The sequence below is a fragment of the Silurus meridionalis genome, chromosome 10, assembly GCF_014805685.1.
Source record: "Silurus meridionalis isolate SWU-2019-XX chromosome 10, ASM1480568v1, whole genome shotgun sequence".
Lineage (NCBI taxonomy): Eukaryota > Metazoa > Chordata > Actinopteri > Siluriformes > Siluridae > Silurus > Silurus meridionalis.
Genome location: NC_060893.1, coordinates 1,357,588 through 1,383,038, shown reverse-complemented (window position 1 = coordinate 1,383,038; position 25,451 = coordinate 1,357,588). Strand labels below are relative to the sequence as shown.

The window sequence follows — 25,451 nt, the reverse complement described above, 5'->3', positions numbered from 1 at the left end:
GCCCAAAAATCGCGCAAACGAAGCCGCGGGTGTTGTGGCGAGTTCGAGAGTCTCTCGCATTTATTCCTTTAGACACCACCAAGAGTCAAAAACGAGTTCAAAAAGGAGCACGTGCTCTACCCTGATCGGTGGATTGCTGCGTGCTTGACCAGTTTTTATCATAAATAAAAAAAAATGAACACTGATTTCACAAAATGTAGTTCAGTAAAAAAAGATATTTGACTTTGAGATGTAGTGAAGTGTCCCCAAATGTAAATGCATTAAAGTACAGATACGTAAAACAACTGAAAAAATGACTTAAGTACAGTAAAGAATACGATTCGTGTTTACAGCATATACTGTATACACCGCATTGTGACTGTAGGAAAAGGGAGGAAATGCATTTTCTCCATCACGTCACTAGGTGGTGTCTGCACATAATGAGAAAATGACTCAGGGAGCTATGCTGAGTCATGTCCAATCACGCAGGTGTCAGGTCACATAGGTTCATGCTTCATGAGTGAATACAGAACAGGAGAACCATATTCATATTTTAGATTATATGTGATCTTTACAGGTGTACAAGATTTATTCTGGAATTCTGGAATTTGAAGTCTATTGCGATCTTCGGTTAATGCGCCTGTTGTGCAGTTTGGATTTGCTTCATCTTAAGAAAAACAAAGCATGAAGCAGCGCTTTAGTGCATCAGTTTGTCCAGCTGCCTCACTTCCACTAATAGATACTATTCCTAAACAAATGCAAATACTGTCGATGCCATCTTCACTTTCATCATCTCACACACTACTGACTGGTCGAGCAGATCCTCTGTTGCAAGACTGCATTGTGTATCTGCATTAGCATTGTTCTTCTGTAGAGCAATGCAGAACACGACCACAAAATTCTCACAGGAATAACAAATCAGTAAGCACATCGTATATATTTCATTATAAACATATTTCCTGTATCTCAGGACCGAGTGCCCCGAACATTGCAGCCTTGAGGCAACAGATTCAGAGCAGAAAAAATGCATGCTGGGAGTTGGAGTTGAAAAAATTGTATTCATCAAAAACAAACCTTGAGTCCTCGTTGGAAGGTGGAGATGGAGAGCAGGGCCAAATCCTGCTGTTCTTCAGCATAGCGCACTAGATACACATACACCAGCTTCTTCACCTAGAACAGGCATATTTATATTTACACATTAAAACTGTATTTCAAAAATGATGCTTTGTTTTTCCCAACTACACAGCTGTTTCTCTTAATTCATTCACTTCCTGTCCTTTGCTTACATTATTTGTAAAATGTACCTCAGTCAGACAACAGCTTCCAAGGGTAAAAAAGATGATCACATGCTTTCTCTGAGAGATGTGATGTCCTGCTAGCAGCAACTTTTCAGAATCAGGTTGAACACACTCTGAGGTAATTACTATCTACCCTCTTCCACATACCTGACCTCATAGGCACCCATGATTGGCTTGTGTCGCTGTGATTGACATGGGAAAGACAGCAACAAGGCAACAGAATGGCAAAAGGGGAATGTTTTTCAGTTGCACCACATAGAAGCCCATCCTTTGTTTTTGTCCTGTCACTGGTGGTGTTTTATAGATTCCTTTATCTATATATAAATGATATATATTTCTGTTTCTATGTACTCTTACTGCGTTTTCTTCTTGTTTTCTGGATTGGAATCTGGCTTGGCAAATGCCAAATAAACACACATTTTAGCTTCCACACTTAACGCATGTAACACAAAAATGCACATTGTGAGTCAATCAAATACACTCATTTGGTTTTTGATTACTTCCTATCATCCTGCACCGCAGCTGCAGAAGTCACGAAAGGTTATAAAACAGCTGCTTCGTACGAACCAGTGATGGAAAATCTTTTTTTTTTGGTTGTTTTCGTGCTACATGCCCACTGCTGATTTCACATCATAACAGCATCAATTGAGTGTTTCAAACTCACCTCAATGTTCTTGCACGCCACGTTTTTCACCACAGCAGGAAAGAGATCGGACGCATTTTTCCCTCTGGCAATCATCTATAGCAAGGGAAAAAAATCAACTCGAATACTTGTCACAATAAAGCAGTTTTGGGAGCAGTTCTGTACAAATTGCTCTACTGTGGAACGATTATGCAAACAGAATCTATGGATGTATATTCACTGTATGACCTCGCAGGCACTGGGGTCGATTTATATACACTTCTCAGTACGACAGTGTTTTGGGTGGAAGCTAGAGACAAAGAAAGTAGAGAAAAAGAGCTTCTCTATAATAATACTTATTAGTGATAGATAATTAATGAGATTTCTATTAGTAATTATCTTCTACATCAGGTTTCTCAAAGCCTCAGTGAAGAGTTAACCAATCCTGTCTTAACCAGATACGTTTTTATTTTCTCATCGATCCAGATTAAACTTGTGGTTCCATGGTGACTTTCAACCTGTCACCAATACTCCAGCTGCCTGCACGACTCTGATAATAGAAACCATGTCAAAGCAAGCTGTTGCTTTTTCCCCTCGTCTTTGCTTCATGCGATAAATATTTTAGGCTGCAGCTTCTCTGCTGCAACTCGGAGAATCTGACACCAAGAATGAATATTTAACACCAGGCTGTACTACACACCCAAGCCACACACACACACACACACACACACACACACACACACACACACACACACTGTCCTACTTAATATCATGACATTGTACAGGCCACTCTATGCCGTAGCTAGGTGCATCTGAGAGCCTACATTTTAATAAACACTTGTATACAGTTAAGAAATACACTATAAGGACAACGGTATTCCTTTTGTGGTTCTTCTGCGGTTCTGTACAAGACGCAGTATAATCAAATTTGGCTTCCGCTTGAACTTGGACACCCAAACCTGCTCCAAATACACAAATCCAGCCTTATTGAAGATCTGGTTTACATGTCTTGAAGAAGAAGATTTTGAGTGGCCTGCTATAGAGCTCTAATCTCATCCCTATTGAACACCTTTGGGATGAACGTGAACACTGAATGCACCCCCAGGCCTCCTCACCTTCTCACCTACATCACTACCTGTACCCTTGTGTCTGATGAACACAAATGTTCACAAGCGTAATCTAAATCCAAAATCTGATGGAACGTCTTCCCAGAAGAGTGGTGGGAATTATAAGAGCAAACTGGGACTAAACGTGAAATGCAATGCTGAAAAAAGTTCATCCCGCACTTATGACCAGTGTAAACATTCCGCACATTCCGAGGTGATGATTGTGATGGTGTGGTGGTTTGAAAAAAATGAATGGAGTGTATTTTTGGTATTTTTTGTCTTCAACAACAGGAAGTTAATTTTTTATTACTGAAAAGAATATTGAATTGAACCGTAACATCCAAAATCACGTTTGTGTCTACATGCGTATATTGACGTGTCTTTGATCACAAATTAGAAAGTCGGAGGGGTATGTGTGTAACACTTGAGTTTGAGTTTAAGTGCACCTAAAGTCAGAATAAATCCAAAAACAGTGTATTCTCTGTATGAGCTTAGTTTCAGTCTCGATGAGCTGTGTTTCAGCGTCTTCTGTCTTTTGTTATATGTGGTTTAATGGGTTCAGTCTATTACAGAACATCCAATGGGCTTGATTGAGCAAATCTATAAGGAGCTGGAGGTTAACTTGACTCACTGAACACTGAAGCCATAAAGCACATGCTGACAGCACTGCCTCAGTGAGCATAATGGCCCTGCCTAGTGCAATAAATAATAAACACAGGCTAAGATTTTCTGTAGAGCAAATCCAACCACAGAAAGAAGCCTGCCATATAATTAAAATCAGGTCAATACGAATATCTTATTTTGCTAAACTACCCGATAATAAGGACAGAAACAATAAGCCGAGTCCGTGAAGGCGTCGTACTAAGATTACTACAGGAAGTCGGGTTAATAATAACGGCAGAGAGAATACAAATCCTCATAGCATGCAATCATCTCTCGAGGGCGAATTTATCACGAGATGCGTAACTAATGTGTCGCGATAAGGTAAAAGGACTACGGTGATTCAATTTGAGTGCTCTAAGGGAGAGTCATTTAGCTGATAAATCAGCAGACAATAAACCGAATCACAGCAATAAAGAATTACAGTCGAACCCTACAGCCAAAAAGCAATACGACTGACACTACAGTGCAAAAAAAGACAGATGTATGCTTTCACTGCCAGAGATGCACTTTCAGATTTATTTTATTAAACTGACTAACGGAGGTTCCAGCAGCGATACTCACCGCGACGATCCTTTTCATAGCCTCCAGCTTTAGAGAGTCCTTGTTGCTGTCCAACATCTCCTTCAAATCATCGTGCCTGGAAAAAATGAAAAACCAGCGACGTATTAATATCATATCTACTCAGAGATCTGAAGCCAGTTCTGAGGCTTTTTTGGTCCTTGTTTTGGGGGAAACCTATTGCTTTTTAGTGATGATTATCAGAGAGTAATGCGTTAACTCGATGTATTAATACAACCAGGTGTTTAAAAAAAGCCTGAACGGACAAGGTTGTGATCTAATTATTATTTCCAAAGCCAAAAACAGTCATACACACCAATTAATCTCTTACCTATTGCCCTCCTGATGTTCTCTGACACATTGTAAGTGTGTTAAAGTAGATTTTTGTATCATGATGATGATGATGATGATGATGATGATTCACTATAGAAGTTAGGAGGTGGGCGGAAAAGGACAGAAGTTGCCCTTTGCTGAAGTGATTCGTTCAGTCTTTCAGAGGATAAACAGGGAAATAAACGCGACTGATGATTCAGCATGCGCCGCAAAGTGACACCTCAGACCATAATGCACGATAGAGAAGCTCTTATGGCAGGCAGACACGGTTAGATACTCAAGAGAGCAATCGAGGAGATGGAAAGAGATGGCGATAAAAAGGGAAATCAAAATCACCGAAACATTCAATTGAGACACATTCGGTTCAGAAAATCGTTTGAGAGGTGAGATGAATGACATGGATACATATTACACACCAAAAAAAATCTTTTTAAAGAAAAAGACTGGTGACAAATGAAAAGAAAAACTGTCTCTGCCTCTTTGTTGCTGTTCAGTGCTGAAGGTACTGAAGGTCCATTATTTTGTGCTATAAACCATGTGAAATGTTTCTATCATCACAGGCGTGGGTTCTTCCCGCATGACTCCGCCTTCAACTACAGGACTCTCACCAGATGTTTTATTGAGCATGAGAATGGTGTAAATTACATGATGATAAAATGCTGTTTACAGTCAGCAAATACCTCAATTGAACACCTGTGGGAGATTCTGGACTGAAGTGTTTAGAGAATATCTACAGCATTCATATCACTAATCCAATTCCAGATCCAAAGCACACTTATGGCGTCCCAACACCTGGGAGACTGTTTCAGTTTTCTTTTGTTTTTAAGTGATTTGTCACCTGCCTGCATTTAGCAAATGGAACCCAGTTTATTTGGTAGAAACAGAAAAACATCCAGCATCTCCAAACAAAGTATGTTCTTACAAAGGAATGGATAAAGACAGAGAAAGAAGACCACTTAAAACTGAAAGAAAGCTAATTAATATCTGCTGCTGATATTAAAATCAGTGCTAGAGACGATGAAACGTGTCGGTGAGAGCTAGAGCTAACTTGACACGCTTTATTAATGCACGTGTAATCGATAGTTTTAAGCTATAAGTTTATTTGGACTAATTTGTATCACAAAAATGTATAGCCACAATCATTTCAATTCTGTGAAGCTGCTTTGACACAATATATTCATGACTCTAATCTTTTGTCACAAAGTCTCCGAACCTTCATTTTATGTTAAGAATTTTATAAAATAGCTCCATAAAAATGTTCTTTTGCTGCAAACTGAAGTCAGACATTTTCCAGATTCTTTTCATTATTCTTATACTCAAATATCCCTAAATTGTTTGGCACTAAGATGCTCAATATGACATAAAAAAAAACCCATAAAACATTAAAAACTGAAACTTGCTGTCTATATTTACTTTCCACAGCAGATGCAATCAAGGCCACAGAGTGTCAGAGCTTCCTTGCAATATTTTGTCACGCCAAAAGCTATGGCAACTGTATGCGGACCGTTCTAATAACCACTTTCTGAGAAAAGTTTCTATAGCAACGGCATCCGAGTCAGCGCATTAGCAACAAGCAGGTGATGAATGGAGCCATTAACCCCTGACTTTACAAAGCTAAAATACACAGAAAAACAAACAACACTTTATAAGACAGACAGACACTTAATGCCAAAGGTCCTGACGCATGGACTGCCTTTGGTAGATTATCTAAGTAGTGGAAATTTCAATCAACTGCTTCCTGTTTCATCTACAGTATGTAGGCAGTATATGTTTTTTACACTTGAGGTAGGACAATACAAAGGATACCAGTTATAGCATACGTTATGATAACGTAGCTGTAGCTGAAAATGAGTTCGTCTGATTGTACAGAGAGTTCTTATAGGACAACAACGCTGTCCAGGGGCAGGAGGCGAAAGAGCGAAATCACAGTGCTTTTAGGATCAAAGGGATTGTGAACTCTTTTTCCTGTCAATTACAGCAAGACAATTACAGCAATTACAGCAAAAATTACAGCAAGATTGTGGTCATGTGAGTTCATGTATGTGGAAAGGGGCACATAGGTTGTGGGGAGGTTGTAGCCCAGTGGTTAAGATATTGGATCAGAAGGTAATGAGTTCAAATCACAGCACCACCAAGCTGGGCCGTTCAACAAGGCCCTTAACCCTTAACTGCTCATATGTATGTTGCTCATATGTTGCCTTCCTCATCTCAGAGGAAGCATGTGTTAGCTTAGTTAGTAGCCGTCATTTTATAATTCAAAGGGTCTAACGCATCACTGGCACCCAACCTGCACCTTCACCATGGCAAATGTCTGCGCAGAGCTCAAAACATCATCAAAGACTCCTTACAACCCAGTCACAAACTGTTTAACCTCCTATTATCAAAAAGGACATACAGGAACATATGAACATGAACCAGCAGGTTCAGGGCCAGCTTTAACCATCACACTGCTGAACTCTATATGTATGGGTTACATGGGTTCAGAGAGGAAGATCTTGAGTGGCCTGCTATAAAGCTCTGATCTCAACCCTAATGAACACCTTTGGGATGAATGTGAAAGCTGACTGCACCACAAGACTCTTCACTTCACCTTCATCAGTACATGACTTTACTCACCCCCTTGAGGCTAATGAACATGTCCACAAGCACACTTCAAAATCTAGTGGAACATCTCCCTATAAGAGTGGAGTGGACTTATACGAGCAAATTGGGAGTAGTGTGGAACGCAACGCTCAAAAAGCACATACCGTACTTATGACAGTCGTGCATTTGAACCCCAAAGAGATAAATTATTCGATTCCCAGTTACTTTTTGAGTAAGGTTTGATTAGCCAATAGTATTAATTTCTATTTAATATCGCATTCTTCACCCTCACATATGTGTAGAGACATTTAGAATAAAGGAAAGCAGAGTTAAAAGGAGGTGTAACTGTTGCAAATAAATCTGTAGTGCAACAAACCTAAATATCTTTTACACTGATGTACACTGTGAAGTTACCGAGACTACGGAAGATGGTGACATGAAAATAAAAGGTCAGATTATTGATGATATTCACACAAACATTCGCATGCACACGCTTAATGCATCTCATTGTGTCTTTCCGGGAATTACAGCCGAAATCTGCAAATCGGCCACAATACAAATGATGATCAGAATTCAGAGAGAAAAAGATTTGTTTAAAAAAACTGTAATTTCATTACATTTAATTTTATTTTTTATTTGATTGGAATATAAAACGCCTCTTCTGACTGCACATCTCTGACATATTTAAAAATATACTTGTTTCCACCGAACTGTTTAATGAGGAACAAAACAACGTATACACAGTGGATGTTGTTGGACATTAAAACTTTAATTGGGCATTCTATTAATAGTTCGATGCAGCAAAAAAGGAAATGTTTTCTCACCACAGTTCTATGTGCTTTGCTGAACCGACGTGTAACTAAAAGCTTATTTCTGTAGTATAACTGAGCTAATGTTAGTGACTTTACAGTACAACAGTAATTATAAGCTTTTTGTTGTTATAGAAACATCCCATTATGGCCCACTCCTCACGTACATGTGTTTATTCTGGATAAGAAAGAGCGACAGGACAGATGTTAGCATTCATTTAATTCATTTTATGCTGGTCAAAAATCGTAGCTAGCAAAAACGCTGCGGGTGAAGCTGGCTAGCAACCTGGCAGATGTTGTTTTTCTTGGCAACAAAAGCCCGGGCGTTCCTGTCTCACAGCAAAGTTGGATCCTAAACTACAGGTTTCTGAGTGAGTTTCCTCTGGTATCATCCGAGCTCTAAAAAAACACCCTGGCGGGTAAATTGAGATGCTAAGAATAAGCATGAATATGTCTGTGTTCATAGACTGGTATCCTAATCAGGGTTGTGGTTCCACTTCAGTGTTCCTTGGATTGATTTTGACCAGGAAAAATCATTTATAGAAGATTGAATGAATTATGGAATAAATTAATCTATATGACAGCAGCATAGCCCAATTTATATGTTAAAATCTGAAGTTTACTATAGAAGGCATCCATAGTGGTGGGCACAGAGTGGCACGCAAGATAACAGCACTTCCAGTCATGAGACCTGGATCAGAGAAGCTGATCTGAAGACTGAAGTTGTTCTGTAGACACCTGATTTGACTAATCGTCTCAATAACAAGCCCCTGCTGAGACAAGCTGTCGGGGTGTGGACAAGAACCCACTGTAGGACTCGCTCACTGACACGCGCACACGCACTCTGCCGTAAAACATCAAAGCTGGATCCTCGCATGAATTCTCCATACACTCCACTATCATAAGAGCAGAAAAGCATCCACAATACGACCTGTTTGTTTATAATCCCATTATTAGGTAAGGGAGCTCCATGACTGATCATCAAAACACCTCGGGCCTCATTTTCATCCCTGCCATCCTAATCACACTTCGGTTCCTTCTCTGAACTGCTGCACAACATCACGGAAAAAAAATTATTTAAAATATGACCTACTTATCATAGTGCAGCGAGATTAAGAAAGAGAGAGAGAGAGAGAGAGAGAGAGAGAGAGAGAGAGAGAGAGAGAGTGGGATCAGTAGGACTTGTTAGGAACCATACATTTATATTAAAAGCAACCCATTAGCTGTATCTGTACCAGAACCAGGAGTTTCCTGCTGTGACATAACACTACAATGAGCACTGAGAACTTTCCATCCATACCAGTCCATCAGCTGTCGAAAAAGCCTGAGCTTTAGGTTATATCTTGGTGGATATAACAGAAAAAGCTCATTAAAAACAATTCCCCCTGACACCGTCACCCCGCGATTGCCTGCACACGCCTGCGTTAACTCACGACACGCCTCGGTTCCGCACAGCTGTTGTTTCCACAGCAACCCAGAAAGCAATACGGTGAAGTGAATACATTCTTGGGCTTTTCACAGCTGTGAAGTGTAAAATAGTATATTCGGACAGTCTGCGGTTCTTGCCTCTGTACTTCACCACAGTTGATTTTAGATTGGTCCTATTAGCCACATCTTCACAGGTTTGCAGGATAATCATTAAAATTCGACATTAACCAGATTTCCATGCTACAGATGTTTTTGCCAGGTCTTTACCGCACCTGGCTTCAGTCGCTCCTCGTTTGTTTTTTTTTTCTGCTTTCAGTTTTGTCTTCAGTAAGTGAAAAGCAGTTCAGATGGGTTTATTCCGGTGACTGACTCGACTATTTAAAAACATTTCATTCCTTTGTTTTAAGCAGCTCTTGGGTTGCTTTTGCACTCAGTTTTCGGTCATTATCCCTCTGTACTATGAATCTTTTCAGTTTTACAACATTTTATTAAATCTGAGCAGAAAGGACAGCATTGAGCTGCCATTGAGCTTGCATTCGATCTTTTCAAGAATGTACCAAATTAGTCATTAGACAATTCCTAAAGTTTCTGTTTTGTTTTGTTTTTTCAGACTGATGATGGTCATCTTTACTTGCCTCAACACCTCTTTTGACCATATAGTGAGAGTTCTTATAAACAGATATCAAACGCGAATCAACTGTAGTCCTTTTATTTCCTTAATCTCTCATAAAATAACGAGGGATCAGGCCACACCTGATGTCAGTCATGCTGTTATTTACTTATGAGCCTGTAAAAGTGGAGGCTCAAAACAAATGGGCGTAATTCCTGAACATTTTTTCATATTTTTGTTAAACCAATTTAATCAAATCTGAAAATTAGATTTTTTGTGTTTATGGACCGAGACAATAATTATGTCGCTGTCCACATGATTATGGACCTATCCATAGCACTCCATAGGTGTAAACACTTACCAGTCAAAAACAATGAGTATTTACTAATACATATTACACCACAATTTGCAAAATTCTCAAATCTCATTGGTTAAAAAGTGTGGAATATTTTTGGAAATTCCATCTGGTAGTATTAATACTGGAGTTTGAGATTAATCGGCAGCGTTAGTTGATTGCTGAAACAATTGGGTATCAGCAAAAATCCATACTGATAGTTTTTCCGGGTTCCGGTCCGCCACCATTACGAGAGCGGCCTCTAGAGGCAAATCATTGCTGTTCGTTTTAACGTGTAACCGCACGCTGCACGGAGAGTGCTTATATTATATTTATTATTTATCATTTATTTATTATAATTATGTTTTGAATTAATATATCTATAATTATTTAATTTAGCACATTTTCAGGATTCAGTTCTGGTCTTTATTTTTGTAATAAAATACAGTATTATTTTACATATAGTGTTATGTTTGTTTTTATCCATTTTTAAAAAGCTATCGGGTGATTACTGGGTTATCAGTAAGTACGAAAGCTGCACTAATAATAAAATACTTCTTGAAAAAGTGTTGTTGGTGAACAAATTGGAACTTATCATTGTTGATTTATCAACGTTATTAAGAGATGTTTATATAACAGGAGTATTGAGTCCCAGTATTCTGTATTCGGAGGAGTTCACAGGGAGTGTGTCTAATGTGGCTGAGATCTTAAGTGACAAAGAAGTTATTTACAAGTAAGGTTTGTGTGTGTGTGTGTGTGTGTGTGTGTGTGTGTGTGTGTGTGTGTGTGTGTGTGAGAGAGATAGAGATTGATTTTGCTCAGCTGGGGTGTTGCTTCAGCCATAACCCTATGCTTCAGTGAACACTCCTGGCGTCTACCCTAGAATAAGGTGTGTCGGCCTGTGTGTGTGTGTGTGTGTGTGTGGCCATGTCGTGACGACGGAACAATTGAAAACTTCACTGTGAGGAGACAGCAGTCATGAGCTGCTGCACACTGTCAGCTTTACTCAACACACACACACACACACACACACACACACACACACACACACACACACACACACAGACAAGACTATTTATGACAGAGAAAGAAATCCAAGTCTGGAACAAAGTGATGAACAGGATCCTCATAGTTTCTCAGTGCTGAAATTCCCTAAATCGTATTTAAAATGTATCAGACAGTGTTGTGTTTCTCAGAACGCTTCAATAGAAATTTGTTACTTTGCTCCCCAATAACGGAAACTAATTTGGAAATCGAGAAGGAGTTGGGAATTCAGATAAGAAGCATCCTCCGCCTGAAATTTCAAATGTTCAGATGGCATTTCCTGAATTTAATGAGTTTTATAAAAACTCAATACCTCAGAGTATTTACTGTATATGGATATTTGTGTGTGTGTGTGTGTGTGTGTGTGTGTGTCATTATAAAGTGAAACCTTTGGTCTTAAAAAATTTAATTATAAGGATTACTTGAATATTGTCCCAAAGCAGCTTTACAGAAATAAAATGATTACCAATATAAATTCTAGAGTCAAACGAGTCCATATAAGTTTATCTCTAATGAGCGTCATGAGTGTTTTAAAGCAGATGGTAAAATCGCGCAGAGATCTTCTACACGTATTAAAGAAAAGGAAAGATTTCAAAGGCAAGTGCTCGTTCATTAGACACTGCAGCTCTGCTATAGAAGAGTCCAGATTCTGAGAGCTGGGGGGAAAAAATACCCAGAACAAAACATGAAAAGAATAAAACAAAAAACTATCTCAGCATGGTGACAGGATAAGAGAGAGAGAGAGAGAGAGAGAGAGAGAGAGAGAGAGAGAGAGAAAGAGAGAGAGAGAGAGAGAGAGAGAGAGAGAGAGAGAGAGAGAGAGAGAAAATCAGAAGCCATGTGGATAAAAACTAGTAAGACGATCTTCTCTTTTCTTCTGCACGCAGTGCGGTTGACAAGGAAACACAAGTCTCACATTTATCGAGCTGCTCTCTGTTCGTCGGTTCACCTGCTTCCCCGTCCAGTGTAATTAAATCGATGCATAATTCAATGCTCCACGACGTCACAACAACATGCACGCGGCCTGCAGAGTCAGATTACAGAGAATAACACTTTCCTGAATTCTTCAGTGGATGGAGTCTGTCACTCATCCAGTTACAAAGGGATGAGCGTTGATCTTCAGGATCGGAGGAAAATACAAATAATGACAGAAGGCTGATGTCTAAGAAGAGTTTAAAGCTTCACTGTGTTGATACAACAGCCTGAGTTCGCTCTTTGGATCTTCTGGGAATTCTTTGATCTCGGAGAATCCAAGCTTGATTAATTCACTCCTTTTTTTTTTCTTTCTGGTCCACCTTCATTAGTATTACTAGCATGCGTTAACGATTTCTCCGATTGCCACCTGGTATAGGAATTGAAACTGACACGGTTCCAAAACCTGCTAAGCTTTTCCAGAAAATCAACGTTTTCCACGAAGATAAATGTGAAATAGAACTTTTTTGGTTTTATGTTTGCTGGAACGAGAGGATTTATTTATTAGATTAGATTAGATTAGATTAGATTCGACTTTGTCATTGTGCAAGGTACATGTACAGAGCCAATGAAATGCAGTTAGCATCCAACCAGAAGTACATAAGTGGCTTGTTTACAATAAATAACAGTAGATAAACAGGGTATGAGGTTCATATATACAGGGATGAAGGTGATTAATGTACAGAAGGTGCAGTAGGTAATAATATATGGTATATTTAATAATATAAAATTGCAAAGAGAAGATTATATGGATGGTGTGAAAAGAAATGTGTAGTGGATGAGCAGTGAAAAATACACAGAAAGTGACAATGCAGTATTAAATTAAAAAATATTTTGATTATGAGGCTTGACATTGTGTGTGATATCATTAAGCAACCAATACAAAGCATACAGCAAAACATTTCTCAAACCCTCTCTAACAATTCAACAGTTATTTCTATCCAGGAGAGTCGGTCAGCTGAACGTTTAAACTCTCCGGGACGTTCTTACTCACTACGAGAGGTGTTGGGGTTTGACATTTTTGACAGAATGATCACCTCGTCTTGAAATATCCTGGGTTCACAGCATTAACGTATTAATAAACCTTTCAGACTTTCATAATATTTCTTTTTAGATTTTTCTGTATAATTAAGAAAAAAGAAGTCCTGTGAGGAAATTTTGGGGATTAAACTGTTGCTTGGTATAATTCTGGTCAGTAACGCTACGTTCTCACCATTTAAAATCCTTCTTGCAATGTGAAGTTACAGGCAGTTTAATCCACTACTGTTATAGTTATTTATCTCATAAATGTTCATAATAAAACAGATGTAAGCTTATTTTTTGACGATTGACAGTTTTGTCCTCAATAGACATTATTTTGTCCACTATAGGCATTGCTTTACTATAGACAGTCTTTTAATATAGACATTTTTATTATAGACTTTACTACACACATTTTTGCCTGTAATGGTTTTATTATACACAGTTCTTTAATATTTTTAGTATTTTAGTATTTTACAATATATATATATATATATATATATATATATATATATATATATATATATATATTATTATTATTATTATTATTTAATTTATTTATTTATTTTTAGATAATTCTATAATTCCATAATTCCATTTACATTAGACCTTCACCATTGTTTTATACCGATTTACCGTCATACCGTTTTTACTACAATACTATAACAAGCAATATCATTTTTCTATGGACATTATTTTAATATAAAGATTTTAATAATATGAAGAAACTTAAAACAGTCTTGTTCTTTTTGCAGATAATTTTTTACTAATAAGTTAAATTGTACATCTTAAGATTAAAACCTTGACACTGTAACAAACCTACTCTTGGCACAATAGAAACACATGGAGAAACTCGCAAAAAAAAATCTGCACACTCGTCTTTGTTAAAGCCCTTTTCATATTCCCTTTTAGCAATTCCCCTGGTCTACTTAGACTTCCTAACAGGACACTAAATCACCTCCACTTCAAGCACTACCTCACTAACTGATTAACTAACTGGTTACATAAACACCTATCCAATGTGTGAAACTCTATGGCATTCCTCATGACAGTGAGTTTGTTAGGCTAAAACCAAGGGGCACGGATAAACGACGAGACGGAAGGTACCAAAACTTCATTCAAGTTCGCAATGAAAAGTAGCTCAGCAGAAAAGTTTACCAAAAGAAAATTTGTTCTTTTTTTCCCTCATATCCCCGTCCCCTTCACCCTTTCACATGAGTAACGTTTTAGCTTTAAAGATGTGCTGATGCAAAACGTTCCCTCGCTTTCTGCTAAGGCTAAATGACAATGAGAAAGTTGGGCTTCGTAGATTTCTCACGTGTGGTTTAAAGGCTGCGAGCAAGCCGAATGAAGCCAGGTGTGCCAAAACTTTTTTACAAGAGTTTGAACTTTATCAGAGAACACTTTATTTATTATTTATGAACATACATGTTTGCCTGCCACCTAGAGCTATCCATGTGTGGTGTAAAGTTTATAAATATCGTGTAGGTTCCAACGTCTTCATGATTGCATTATGTATTAAGCATATTCAGTGAGGAGGAACCTGTCTGGGATTTGTTGAAAAGTATCTTGGCTTGTGAACTGCACTTTACTGCACTTTACTTCTATGGTCTAAATTTATATGCTTGTTAATATTCAGTTGTAATTTCACAGATATTTTGCTCTTTATATGTATCACTCAAAATGTCCAACTGTGGGACCTGTTTTTGTGTTTGCGGTCCTGCAATGCACAGTGCATGTGTGTGTCCTTACCGCAGGGGTTGCGTCTGAGCACTGGGGAGTCCTTCCTCCTGAGTGCCTCCCCCTTCTCCTGCCTCTCCCCCACCTCCTCCTCCTCCTCCACCACCACTACCAACTGTGCTGGAGGTACGGAGGTGCCGCAGCTCCTCCGGCTGCACAGCGTTGTACCAGTTCTGCAGCCCACCGTCTGGGGTGAGCACGGGGCTTCGTGCCTCCTCGTGGCCCTGCGCCACCCCCTGCACCGTCTTCACCATGTTCACGGCATTGGCCGGCAGCTGGAGCAGCTTCTGCATTGGTGTCATCTTCATCTTCGCTGTGGTTCTGTAGTTCTTTTTCACACCTTTAAGCTGTTCTTGAGACTCGCATGTGCAGCAGCGAGAATCACCATAGGCAGTATACACACCTCAACAGTTGTTCAGAATGCCACCTGTTGGATCTGAAAGCGTGGCAGTTGAAAGCTCAGATAAAAATCTTCAGTGGACAGCGTTCCTCTGCTGCCTGATGCGAGGTTCTAGAACTGAGGTATGACTTAAGAGATGTCAACTACCGAACCTTCAGTGTAAAAGGCAGGGGGATGCTGCTGCTGCTGCTGCTGCTGCTGCTGGATGCTCAGTCAAGCCTCTGGCTCATATGTCAGTGATGGATCTCCCTGCTTAGTGCGGACATCTGCCGGAGAGGTACAGCGGCGTGTGTGTCGCGAGTCTCTCCCGGGGAAAAAAAAAAACAGAAGCTATTCTCCGTCTGCTTGAAGGCAACTGCATGTGAGCACAGCCTATAGATCTCACAGGTCTGCTCTGCCCCCTCCGCCCCAGCCACGTTAGCACACCCCTCCCTTCCACTCTCCTCTTACAACACTATCACACTCGATCGCTCGTTCTCTCTCACGCACTCGACTCGCTCTTTTATCCAACATATTTCCCCTCGCTCCTCTCGATCATTCACCTCTAGGTTTCTTCTCTGCACAAAAACACACACACACATCGTGCTCTTTTTGTATCCATGTCGCTCTCTCTATCTTTTCTCGCTCCCCCTCCCTTCATCGTACTTGCTCTGACATGACTCAGCCTTCGTGCAGCCCTGTTCACAAGCGTCTGCCTGATGGCTCTGTGGTTTATTGAGAAAACCGAGGCATGTAACAGCAAAAAAAGCAGAATCAAAGCACAAACAGGGGACTGGGTTCTGATACCAAAAAAACTCAACACACACACACTCATATATCATTCTGCACTGCGTACTGAACTATAGGTGGCACCAAATGAACAAAAAATAAATAAAAGCAGATGACGTCCTCAGCATATGACACAACGCGGTTATCACACACTGTTCTGCATCCTTACTACTGCACCCTCTTCTCTAAATACACTCCCTCGCACTTGTTTGACGGAGAGTGTGAGCTTTTCAACAGATAGGTGCGGAATTCACACTGAGGGCTTGAGACGAGAGACACAACAGAGCGACACTGTCATTCGCAGTGAATAACACACACACTGCATAACACCACCCTCCAGAAAGAGGGCACTGTGAGACAAAATGGGGCCGTGGTGGAGGGGCTTAGACGCTGCGAGTTATCCGTCCAGTATTAATGAGTCTGGAATATGAATCTCATTTGTTGATTGCAGATGGAAAATACAGTGCGCTTCGTCGTCCAGCCAGGCTTTAAAGGGTGTGTTGCTAAGGCAACAGCATTGAAGGATTTCTCCTTCGTCGTGTTTGCTTTGGAACCAGTAAAACAGCCATCTCTCTCTCTCTCTCTCTCTCTCTCTCTCTCTTTCTCTCTCTCTCTCTCTCTCTCTCTCTCTCTCTCTCTCTCTCTCTCTCTCTCTCTCTTTCTCTCTTTTTCTCATACACACAAACACTGATATACATGTAAACAGAGCAACAGGGTGCCAATATTGACCTCTAATTAACCCGCAAAGGATCATCTCTCATCAGTAATGATGGCACAAGCGAACGAATTCTTTTGCACGTGACACCTGATGTGAAATGCCCACATCTGTAGGTATACCTAAACTCTAGATTGAAAAACTAATAAAAACCAACACATTTATATATAAATTGGAGGACAAATCCTGATCCCAGGCAGTGGTGGACAGTAAGGAAGTTAATAGCTTTTTTTGTGTATCTGTTCTTTACTGCAGTATTTCCATTCGGGGAGACGTTTACTTCAAGTCCACTACATTTCAAACCAAGGTTATCCCTGGTCCAACCAGCATCCTGGGTTTAATACTGTGTTCTGGTTTACTAATTCAGTCTGCCTGACCCCTCTAGAGTGCTGAGAAACTGGGAAACTGAGAAACAAAGTTGGAGGCACACAATTGTGTAGGACATCTTTACTTGAACTTGGAGACTCAAACCTGACCCATAACAATGGCTCTGTGCACAAAGCCAGCTCCATGAGGCCTCCAAATGTTCACCCCAGGCGTCATATGGGGCCCAGACCCCAGACCATAGACCCCAGACTAATACCCTTGTATGTGAATGAGCACAAATCTCCACAACCACACATCAAAATTTGTTGGAAATTTTTCCATTAACAATGGAAGATATTATAACAGCAAACAGAGACTTTATGTAAAATAGGAAGTTCAAAAAGGAGGTATCAAATGTCCACAAATCTTAGCTATAAAGTATAAGTACTGAAGATTTTATAGTTCATGCTTATCTTGATATTGCAGCGCTCTCTCCTGGCAACAAAAGGAACTATCACTGCTGTTTTTAAATGTGAGAAGAAAAAGAAATCACCAGATTAATCTATAATAAAATATCTAGCATTTTGGGTCATGGGCCCAGTTTTCCGACACACATTTTAATATCATCAAATGCTTCCCATCATAACTCATCAGGACTCAGAACCTCTCTCTGAGCAGACACAATTCCCTATGTAACACACTTAAAAATAATAGAATTAAATAGATCAGACCTCAAACACCAATGAAGATCTTCAGACTAAGATGAGGAGAAGCGGACTTCTTTATTGCAGTCACATCACGTTCCGATGAGCTCATAGAAGGTGGACATTTAATCTCAAGTAAGATGATCAAGCGCACAGGATCTCCCTGCGTTCTCATATTTATACCCTAATGCAACATAGCATTTACATTGTGTTCTTTGTTTGTGTTATCAATCTTTTTTTTTTTCTTCTCTCCCCACTTACATTTTTTATTTCTAATTATCTTCTGACATCTGGTTCCTCTCTGCTTCTTAGAATCCATATTCGGGCTTCCCGGACTCTCCTGGATTATATGTTCATATATGTTTAACTATTGTTTTACTTATTCATATTAGTATTGATGTTTTATGTGCCTTAGAGCTGAGTGTCGTACAGGCATAAGTGCTGAACGTATTGCCTTCTTGATTACTCTTCCTTGCCTTCTTCAGTTCCTAATGTTATCGACTGAGTTTTTTTTACCCCAATAAACTTACTAAGTCTGCCACATACATGCTTGTTTACTTTCATCGACACAGTCATGGCATCAGTCGAGCCCTATTGTTTAGTTTCTCCTTGGAGTGAAAAAGGATGAATGAGTTTGAAATAATGACCTTTCCTGCTATAGGTGGTTTTTTTCCTTACCACAAATCTGGAGGCACTCAATCGTACGCAATAATAAAAGTTTGCATTCACTTGAACTTGGAAACACAAACCTGCTCCAGCATGGTAAAGCCCCTGTGCACAAAGTGAGCTTCTTGATCTGGTTTACATGGAGAGGAAGATCATGAGTGGTCTGCTACAGAGCTCTGATCTCATCCCTACTGAACACCTTTGGGATGAATGTGAACACTGACTGCACCCCAGGTCTCCTCACCTACATCAGTACCTGCCTTTACTAACACCCTTGTGGCTGATGAACACAAATATACATAAACACACTCCAGAATCTAGTGAAACATCTTCCCAGAAGAGTGGAGGGAAAAATAAGAGCGAATTAGGACTAAATGTGAAATGCAATGCCGTACTTATGACCAGGTGACCCAATACGTTTTTTTAAAAACACACTCTAAATAAGTAGGATTAAAATAAAAGCTAGATGAGTTGTATTAGAATCTTTTTCTCGACACCACCTATGTTTATATTAAACTGTAAATACATACCAGTTTCTGAATAGGAATGAGTTGTTTGGGAATTTCTTAGCAGAGCAGAAAAAATCTTGATAAAATCGAACATTTAAATGCAACCAAATTTCAAACATTTGCTGAAAAAAACATAATTTTCTTTTTCTTCTTCTTCTTTCGGCTTCTCCTATTAGGGGTCTCCACAGTGGATCATCCGTCTCCATACCCCCTGTCCTCTACATCTGTCTCTTTCACACCAACTACCTGCATGTCTTCCCTCACCACATCCATAAACCTCCTCCTTGATCTTCCTCTTTTCCTCCTTCCTGGTGTCTCCATCCTCAGCATTCTCCTACTGATATACCCCATGTCCCTCCTCTGCACATGTCCAAACCATCTCAATCTCACCTCCCTCACCTTGTCTCCAAAATGTCCTACATGCGCTGTCCCTCTAATAAACTCATTTCTAATCCTGTCCATCGTCGTCACTCCCAACAAACATCTCAACATCTTCAGCTCTGCTACCTCCAGCTCCACCTCCTGTCTTTTACTCAATGCCACTGTCTCTAATCCATACAACATCTCAGGTCTCACCACAGTCCTATAAACTTTCCTTTCACTCTCACAGATACTATTCTATCACAAATCACTCCTGCTATCACTCTTCTCCACCCACTCCACCCTGCCTGCACTCTTTTCTTCACTTCTCTAACATCACTCTCCATTACTTTGCACTGTTAAACTCCCTGTCGTACGCTTTCTCTAAATCGAATTTGTAGAATTCGAGTTATAGTTATATTGAGTTTGTATTCTTGCGTACCAGTGTAGATTTATTCACTACTAGAGATTTAAAGCACGTTTGTACGTCGCTCTGGATAAGGGCGTCTGCTAAATGCCGCAAATGTAATGTAAATGTAAATCCACAAACACACAATGCAACTCCTTCTGACCTTTTCTATACTTCTCCATCAACATTCTCAAGCAAATAAGGCATCTGTGGTGCTCTTCCTCGGCATGAAACCATACTGTTGCTCACAGATGGTCACCTCTTCTCTCAGCCTGGCTTCCACTACTCTTTCCCATAACTTCATGGTGTGACTGATCAACTTTATTCCCCTGTAGTTACTGCAGGTCTGCACATCTCCCTTATTCTTAATATCGGTACCAGCACACTCCTTCTTCATTCCTCAGGCATCTTCTAACCTTCCAGAATCTTGCTGAAAAATCTGGTTTAAAAACTCCACTGCATCTCTCCTAAACATCTCCACGCTTCTACTGGAATGTCATCTGTTCCAACCGACTTTCCACTCTTCATCCTCTTAATCGCTGCTCTCACTTTCTCCTTACTAATCCTATCCACTTCCTGTTTCACATCTCCACATCATCCAACCTTCTCTCTCTCATTTTTCTCGTTCATCAGCTGCTCACAATACCCCTGGTGGTCTAGTGGTTAAGATGCAGCGCTCTCACCGCTGCGACCCGGGTTTGATCCCCGGTCAGGGAACCATCCACAGCCACTCTCAGTGCCGGTCCCAAGCCCGGATAAATTGGGGAGGGTTGCGTTAGGAAGGGCATCCAGCGTAAAAACGTGCCAAATCAAACGTGCGGAGGATCCGCTGTGGGGACCCCTAACAGGAGAAGCCAAAAGAAAGTTTATCAGCTGCTCAAAATACTCCCTCCATTTTCTCAACACACTCTCCTCACTAGTCAACCCATCTCCATCCTTTATTGCTCTAACTTTCAGCACATCCTTCCCTGCTCGGTTCCTCTGCCTGGCCAATCGCTACAAATCCTTTTCTCCTTCCTTAGTGTCCAACTTCTCCTAAAGCACCTCATATATGTATTATATACTTTATATGTATATATTGTATAGTATATATTGTATAGAATGAGTAGGAAATGCAGATGGAAACGTTTTTATCTTTCCAGAAAGGTTCGCTTGGCATCTGTATGCGATATCGCACTCAGTGTGCTTTAGCTCTATCGTGAATCTACTCTCTTCTGGTAAGGTAGGATTCTAACTTTGTATATCTACTTAACTCAGTTGATTCTAGGGTGTTGGTTTGTGCTTATTAGTTCTATTAGGTGGTTAATGAAGGGTAGTTTCAGTTTCACTTATGGTGTGAATTGTGGGCAGGGCTTACTCACTTATATTGAAGGCGCCTGATGTAGGAAACCCGCTAAAGGTCAGTAACGCTTTATCAATGCATAGTCTTCTTTTGTGTTCTTAAAATTTATACATAGATCCTAAATTGGGAGATCAGTCATGTGTCTTAAACCAATCTCTGTAGTCATCTCTTACAGACACAGATGTTCTCATCCACAGAACAGATGTCACATTGCCAGTAACCTCATCTACCCTCCCCTGTTGTCTCAATCTCAAACAGTGGTGGTAGGTGGGCTCTGGAATTGCCTGCTGTAAGGAAAGCTCACTTTATCACAGCCTTAGCTTCACACTACACTTTCGACTTTCTGGCACTTACTGAGACCTGGATATCTCCACAGAACACTGCTACACCAGCTGCTCTGTCTTCTGCCTATGCTTTCTCTCACTCACCGAGAGAAACCAGTAGAGGTGGTGGTACAGGTTTACTGTTGTCACGAAGATGGTGTTTCACACCTCTCCCCTTGTCTCATCCAACCATGTTCTTTTTAATTCCATGCAGTTTCAGTTCCCTCTCCAATCAACCTCTTTGTCATTGTCATCTTCCGCCCGCCTGGTCCCGTTGGAGACCTCCTAGAAGAGATGGACACACTCCTCAGTACTATCCCTTCTGACAGCACCCTCTGACAGTTCTTGGTGACTTTAACCTCCCATCTAACAAACTTCAGTCATCTGGCCTCCTGACTTCTCTGAATACCATTTCCTTGACATTTAACAGCTGCCCTCCAACACACAAGGGAGGAAATGTACTGGACCTGGTTTTCACCCACCCATATCCCAGCTACAGGCATGACTGCCACTCCACCTCAAATGTCTGATCATCACCTGGTTTCCTTTTCAATCACTCTTCCTATTCAACCTAAAACAATTGACATGTCTCTCTTATCCATCCTAACCTTCACTCCATCTCTCTCTCCTCTGTAGCTTCCTGTACTCTTTCATCTCTTCCTGATGCCGACTCATTTCCTCTCTACCCTTGGACTTTGCTACTGACTCCTTCTTCTCCTCTCTTTCCTTAACCATGGACCTCCTCTGCCCCTTGATTACAAAACCCAAGAAGACTTCTTGTGCCACACGCTGGTTGTCAAAAGTTTTGCGCAGCAACCGACGAGAACCGAAGGAAAAGTGAATAATATCACCAGGATCTCCTTCTTTCACCTTAGAAATATTGCTAAAATTAGAAATATGATGTTGTTACAGGATGCAGAAAAAATTGTTTATGCTTTTGTTACATCTAGTAACATCTACTGTAACGCTTTACTCTCTGGGTGTTGGAGTAAGTGCAGAAATAAGCTTCAGTTAGTTCAGAATGCAGCAGCAAGAGTCCTTACTAGATCTAGAAAATATGAGCACATCACCCCTGTTTTAATCATCTACACTGCTCCCAATTACATCTCACACTGATTATAAAATACTACTACTGACATATAAAGCACTTAACGCTCTCCTTCTAACACCTACTTAGATCAAAAGGTGCAGGCTATTTGTTGGTACCTCAAATAATGAAGACTACAGCAGGGGGCAGATGTTTCTCTTATAAACCCCACAGTTATGGAACAACCTTCCAATCAGTGTTCGGGACTCAGACACAGTCTCAGTGTTTAAGTTGAGGTTAAAAACACATTTATTTAGTCAAGCCTTTGATCAGTAGATTTTTTCTTAGGTAAAGGAGCAGATCTGGAGGGAACATGGATATGGAGTGTTTGGTGAACTGGGATATTTGTATGCTGTCGTCCCCTCACATTCACACGTTCACTCAGGTTTGTTGATGGTGGTGTGGTGGGTCGTCTCTTATCCCAGAAATCCCTCATGTCTGTATTACCTTCTGGTTCTCCCTTTTAGTTCTGCTGCCATAGCGAGTCTTGCCGGAGTCCAAACTGCACAGTGACATTAACTTTCATACAACAAAATAAAGACACAAAATAATCCATATCCTTCTCTTCCTCTCTCTCTCTCTCTCTCTCTCTCTCTCGGTCGAGTTAAACTTGCTCCTGAGGCTTCAGTGATCACTGTTCCTGCCCCTCTCCCCTCCGTGGATCTTCCCACTTCGTCCAGGCCTGCCTCTGGATAGTGTTCTCTTCGACTGGAGGCCATTCTGTGCAGCTTGGGACGGTTTCTCATCAACGCCTTGGGTGGTTTCATGAAATTCCGGAGTAAGAACGGGCGCTTTGAGGATGGATTGGACTGTAGTTAATGTCAACAGTCTCCTACATTGACTCAGGACTACTTTTTGCTTCCAATCATCATCACTGAACCCGCAAAATCGTATATCTGCTATAAATGGACATTTAGTGCAACCCAGATGAGGATGAGGTTCCCCTTGAGTCTGGTTCCTCTCAAGGTTTCTTCCTTATGCCATCTCAGTGTGTTTTTCCTTGCCACAGTCGCCACCGGTTCGTTCATCAGGGACAAACTTACTTATAAAGAACATATTCACTTTTAATCACCACATTATCTGTGTAAAGATGCTTTGAGTCAATGTTCATGGTTAAAAGCACAATACAAATAAACATGAATTGAATTGAAGTGAATTGAATTGAATTGAATTGAATCGAATTATATTGAAAAAGGAAGGTGGAAGTGGAAAAAATCACAACTCAATGTATACCTCATATCTTACCGTGCACTCCTGACCAAATTTTCCTCGGATGTGGCTTCTGCTAAGACTGCTTTCTACAAGGAAAAGCCCAAGGCCTCTGCACAAGATCCTAGTAAGCTCCACAACATCTTCTCTTCACTACACAACCCCCCTGCCACACCTGCTCCATCTCTGGAACGCACTGTTTTTAACCAACTCTCTGTCTGTCTATCTCTCACAGAACAACCCCCATGATCCAAACCAGTCTGGTTTCAAAGTGGCACATTCCAGAGAGGGCCCTTTTGGTTGTTTCTGAGAAACTGCATGCTGCTCCATCAGCCAAGCTGTCATCTGTACTTATCTTCCTATACCCTTCAGCAGCATTTAACACAGTCAACCAAAAGACTATCTTGTCTACCCTCAGGAGCCTCGGTATCTGTGGAACAGCATAGGAGTGGTTTGCTTTCTACCTGGTAGGTCGCTCATACTAGATAACATTGAGGGGATCCACGTCTACCCCGTGCAGACTCACTATTGGTGTCCCACAAGGCTCGGTACTTGGTCCCCTCCTTTTCCCCCTTTATACCCACTCCATTGGTGAAGTCATATCCTCAACCCTTAACTTATCGTTTCTTTCCCTCCCTCAGATACCACAGCTGCTGGACAGACATATCTTCATGGATGAGTGCTCATCAATTAAAACTCAACCTCTGCAAAACAGAACTGCTGGTCATCCCAGGTGATTCATCTCCAGGTCAAGAGCTCTGAATAACTTTTTATGACTCTCTGCACTCCCCTTCAGCCACTGCTCGTAACCTTGGGGTAACTATAAACAATCAAATGTCCTTCTCCTCACATGTGGCTAATGTGGCTCTTTCTTGTCGATTTCTTCTCTACAACATCCGAAAGATTTGACCGTTTCTGTCCACACAGGCTGCCCAGGTTCTTGTTCAGTCTCTTGTCATTTCGAGACTGGACTACTGCAGCTCTCTGCTGGCAGGTCTTCCCCTAAACGCTATTCATCCACTGCAGATGATCCAAAACGCAGCTGAATGACTTGTGTTCCATCTGCCAAAGTTCTCCCACACCACCCCACTGCTGTGCTCCCTTCACTGGCTTCCAGTAGCTGCACAAATCAGATTTAAAACACTGATGTTTGCCTACAAGGCCAAAAATGGACTAGCACCATCTTACTTGCACTGCACCACACTGTCTGAGATCCGCTAGAGACTCAAAGCACTTTTGTACGTCGCTCTGGACACGGCGTCTAAATGGCGCAAATGTAAATGTAAACGAGATGCTGTCATGTGATTATGAGGTTTTTCCTTTAATGTGGATGTTATTGAGCAGTCAGATATGAACAGGTGTTGTGTGATAAATTTACATCTTCCTTGTTGGTTAATTCTCATTACAGAAAAAGGAAAAAGATCCAGAGCTGAAATCTCACAGCAAAAAATTATAATGGATTTGACTCGAAAACCATCCCATAATATCAGACTGGTGATGGTAGGAGCAGATGTTTACGTGTCATGGCCTCCTAAAATTAGTACTCTTTAGCTA

General features: G+C 40.7%; 1 protein-coding gene across 21 annotated transcripts in view; it reads right to left on the bottom strand.

The window, feature by feature from the left end:
- Window positions 1-25,451, bottom strand: part of LOC124391912 (AP-3 complex subunit beta-2) — a 45,392-nt gene that overhangs the window by 18,306 nt on the left and 1,635 nt on the right. For 8 of the 21 annotated variants that reach the window (XM_046858602.1, XM_046858603.1, XM_046858604.1 and 5 more), the window contains exons 2-4: window positions 4,230-4,305; window positions 1,942-2,016; window positions 1,054-1,149 (exon numbers count right to left, since the gene is read on the bottom strand). In XM_046858602.1, coding sequence (XP_046714558.1) covers window positions 1,054-1,149; window positions 1,942-2,016; window positions 4,230-4,305 — 247 coding nt within the window. Of the gene's footprint in view, window positions 1-1,053; window positions 1,150-1,941; window positions 2,017-4,229; window positions 4,306-15,111; window positions 16,268-25,451 lie in introns of those variants that run through there. The other 13 variants (XM_046858588.1, XM_046858589.1, XM_046858592.1 and 10 more) reach the window with 10 other exon arrangements.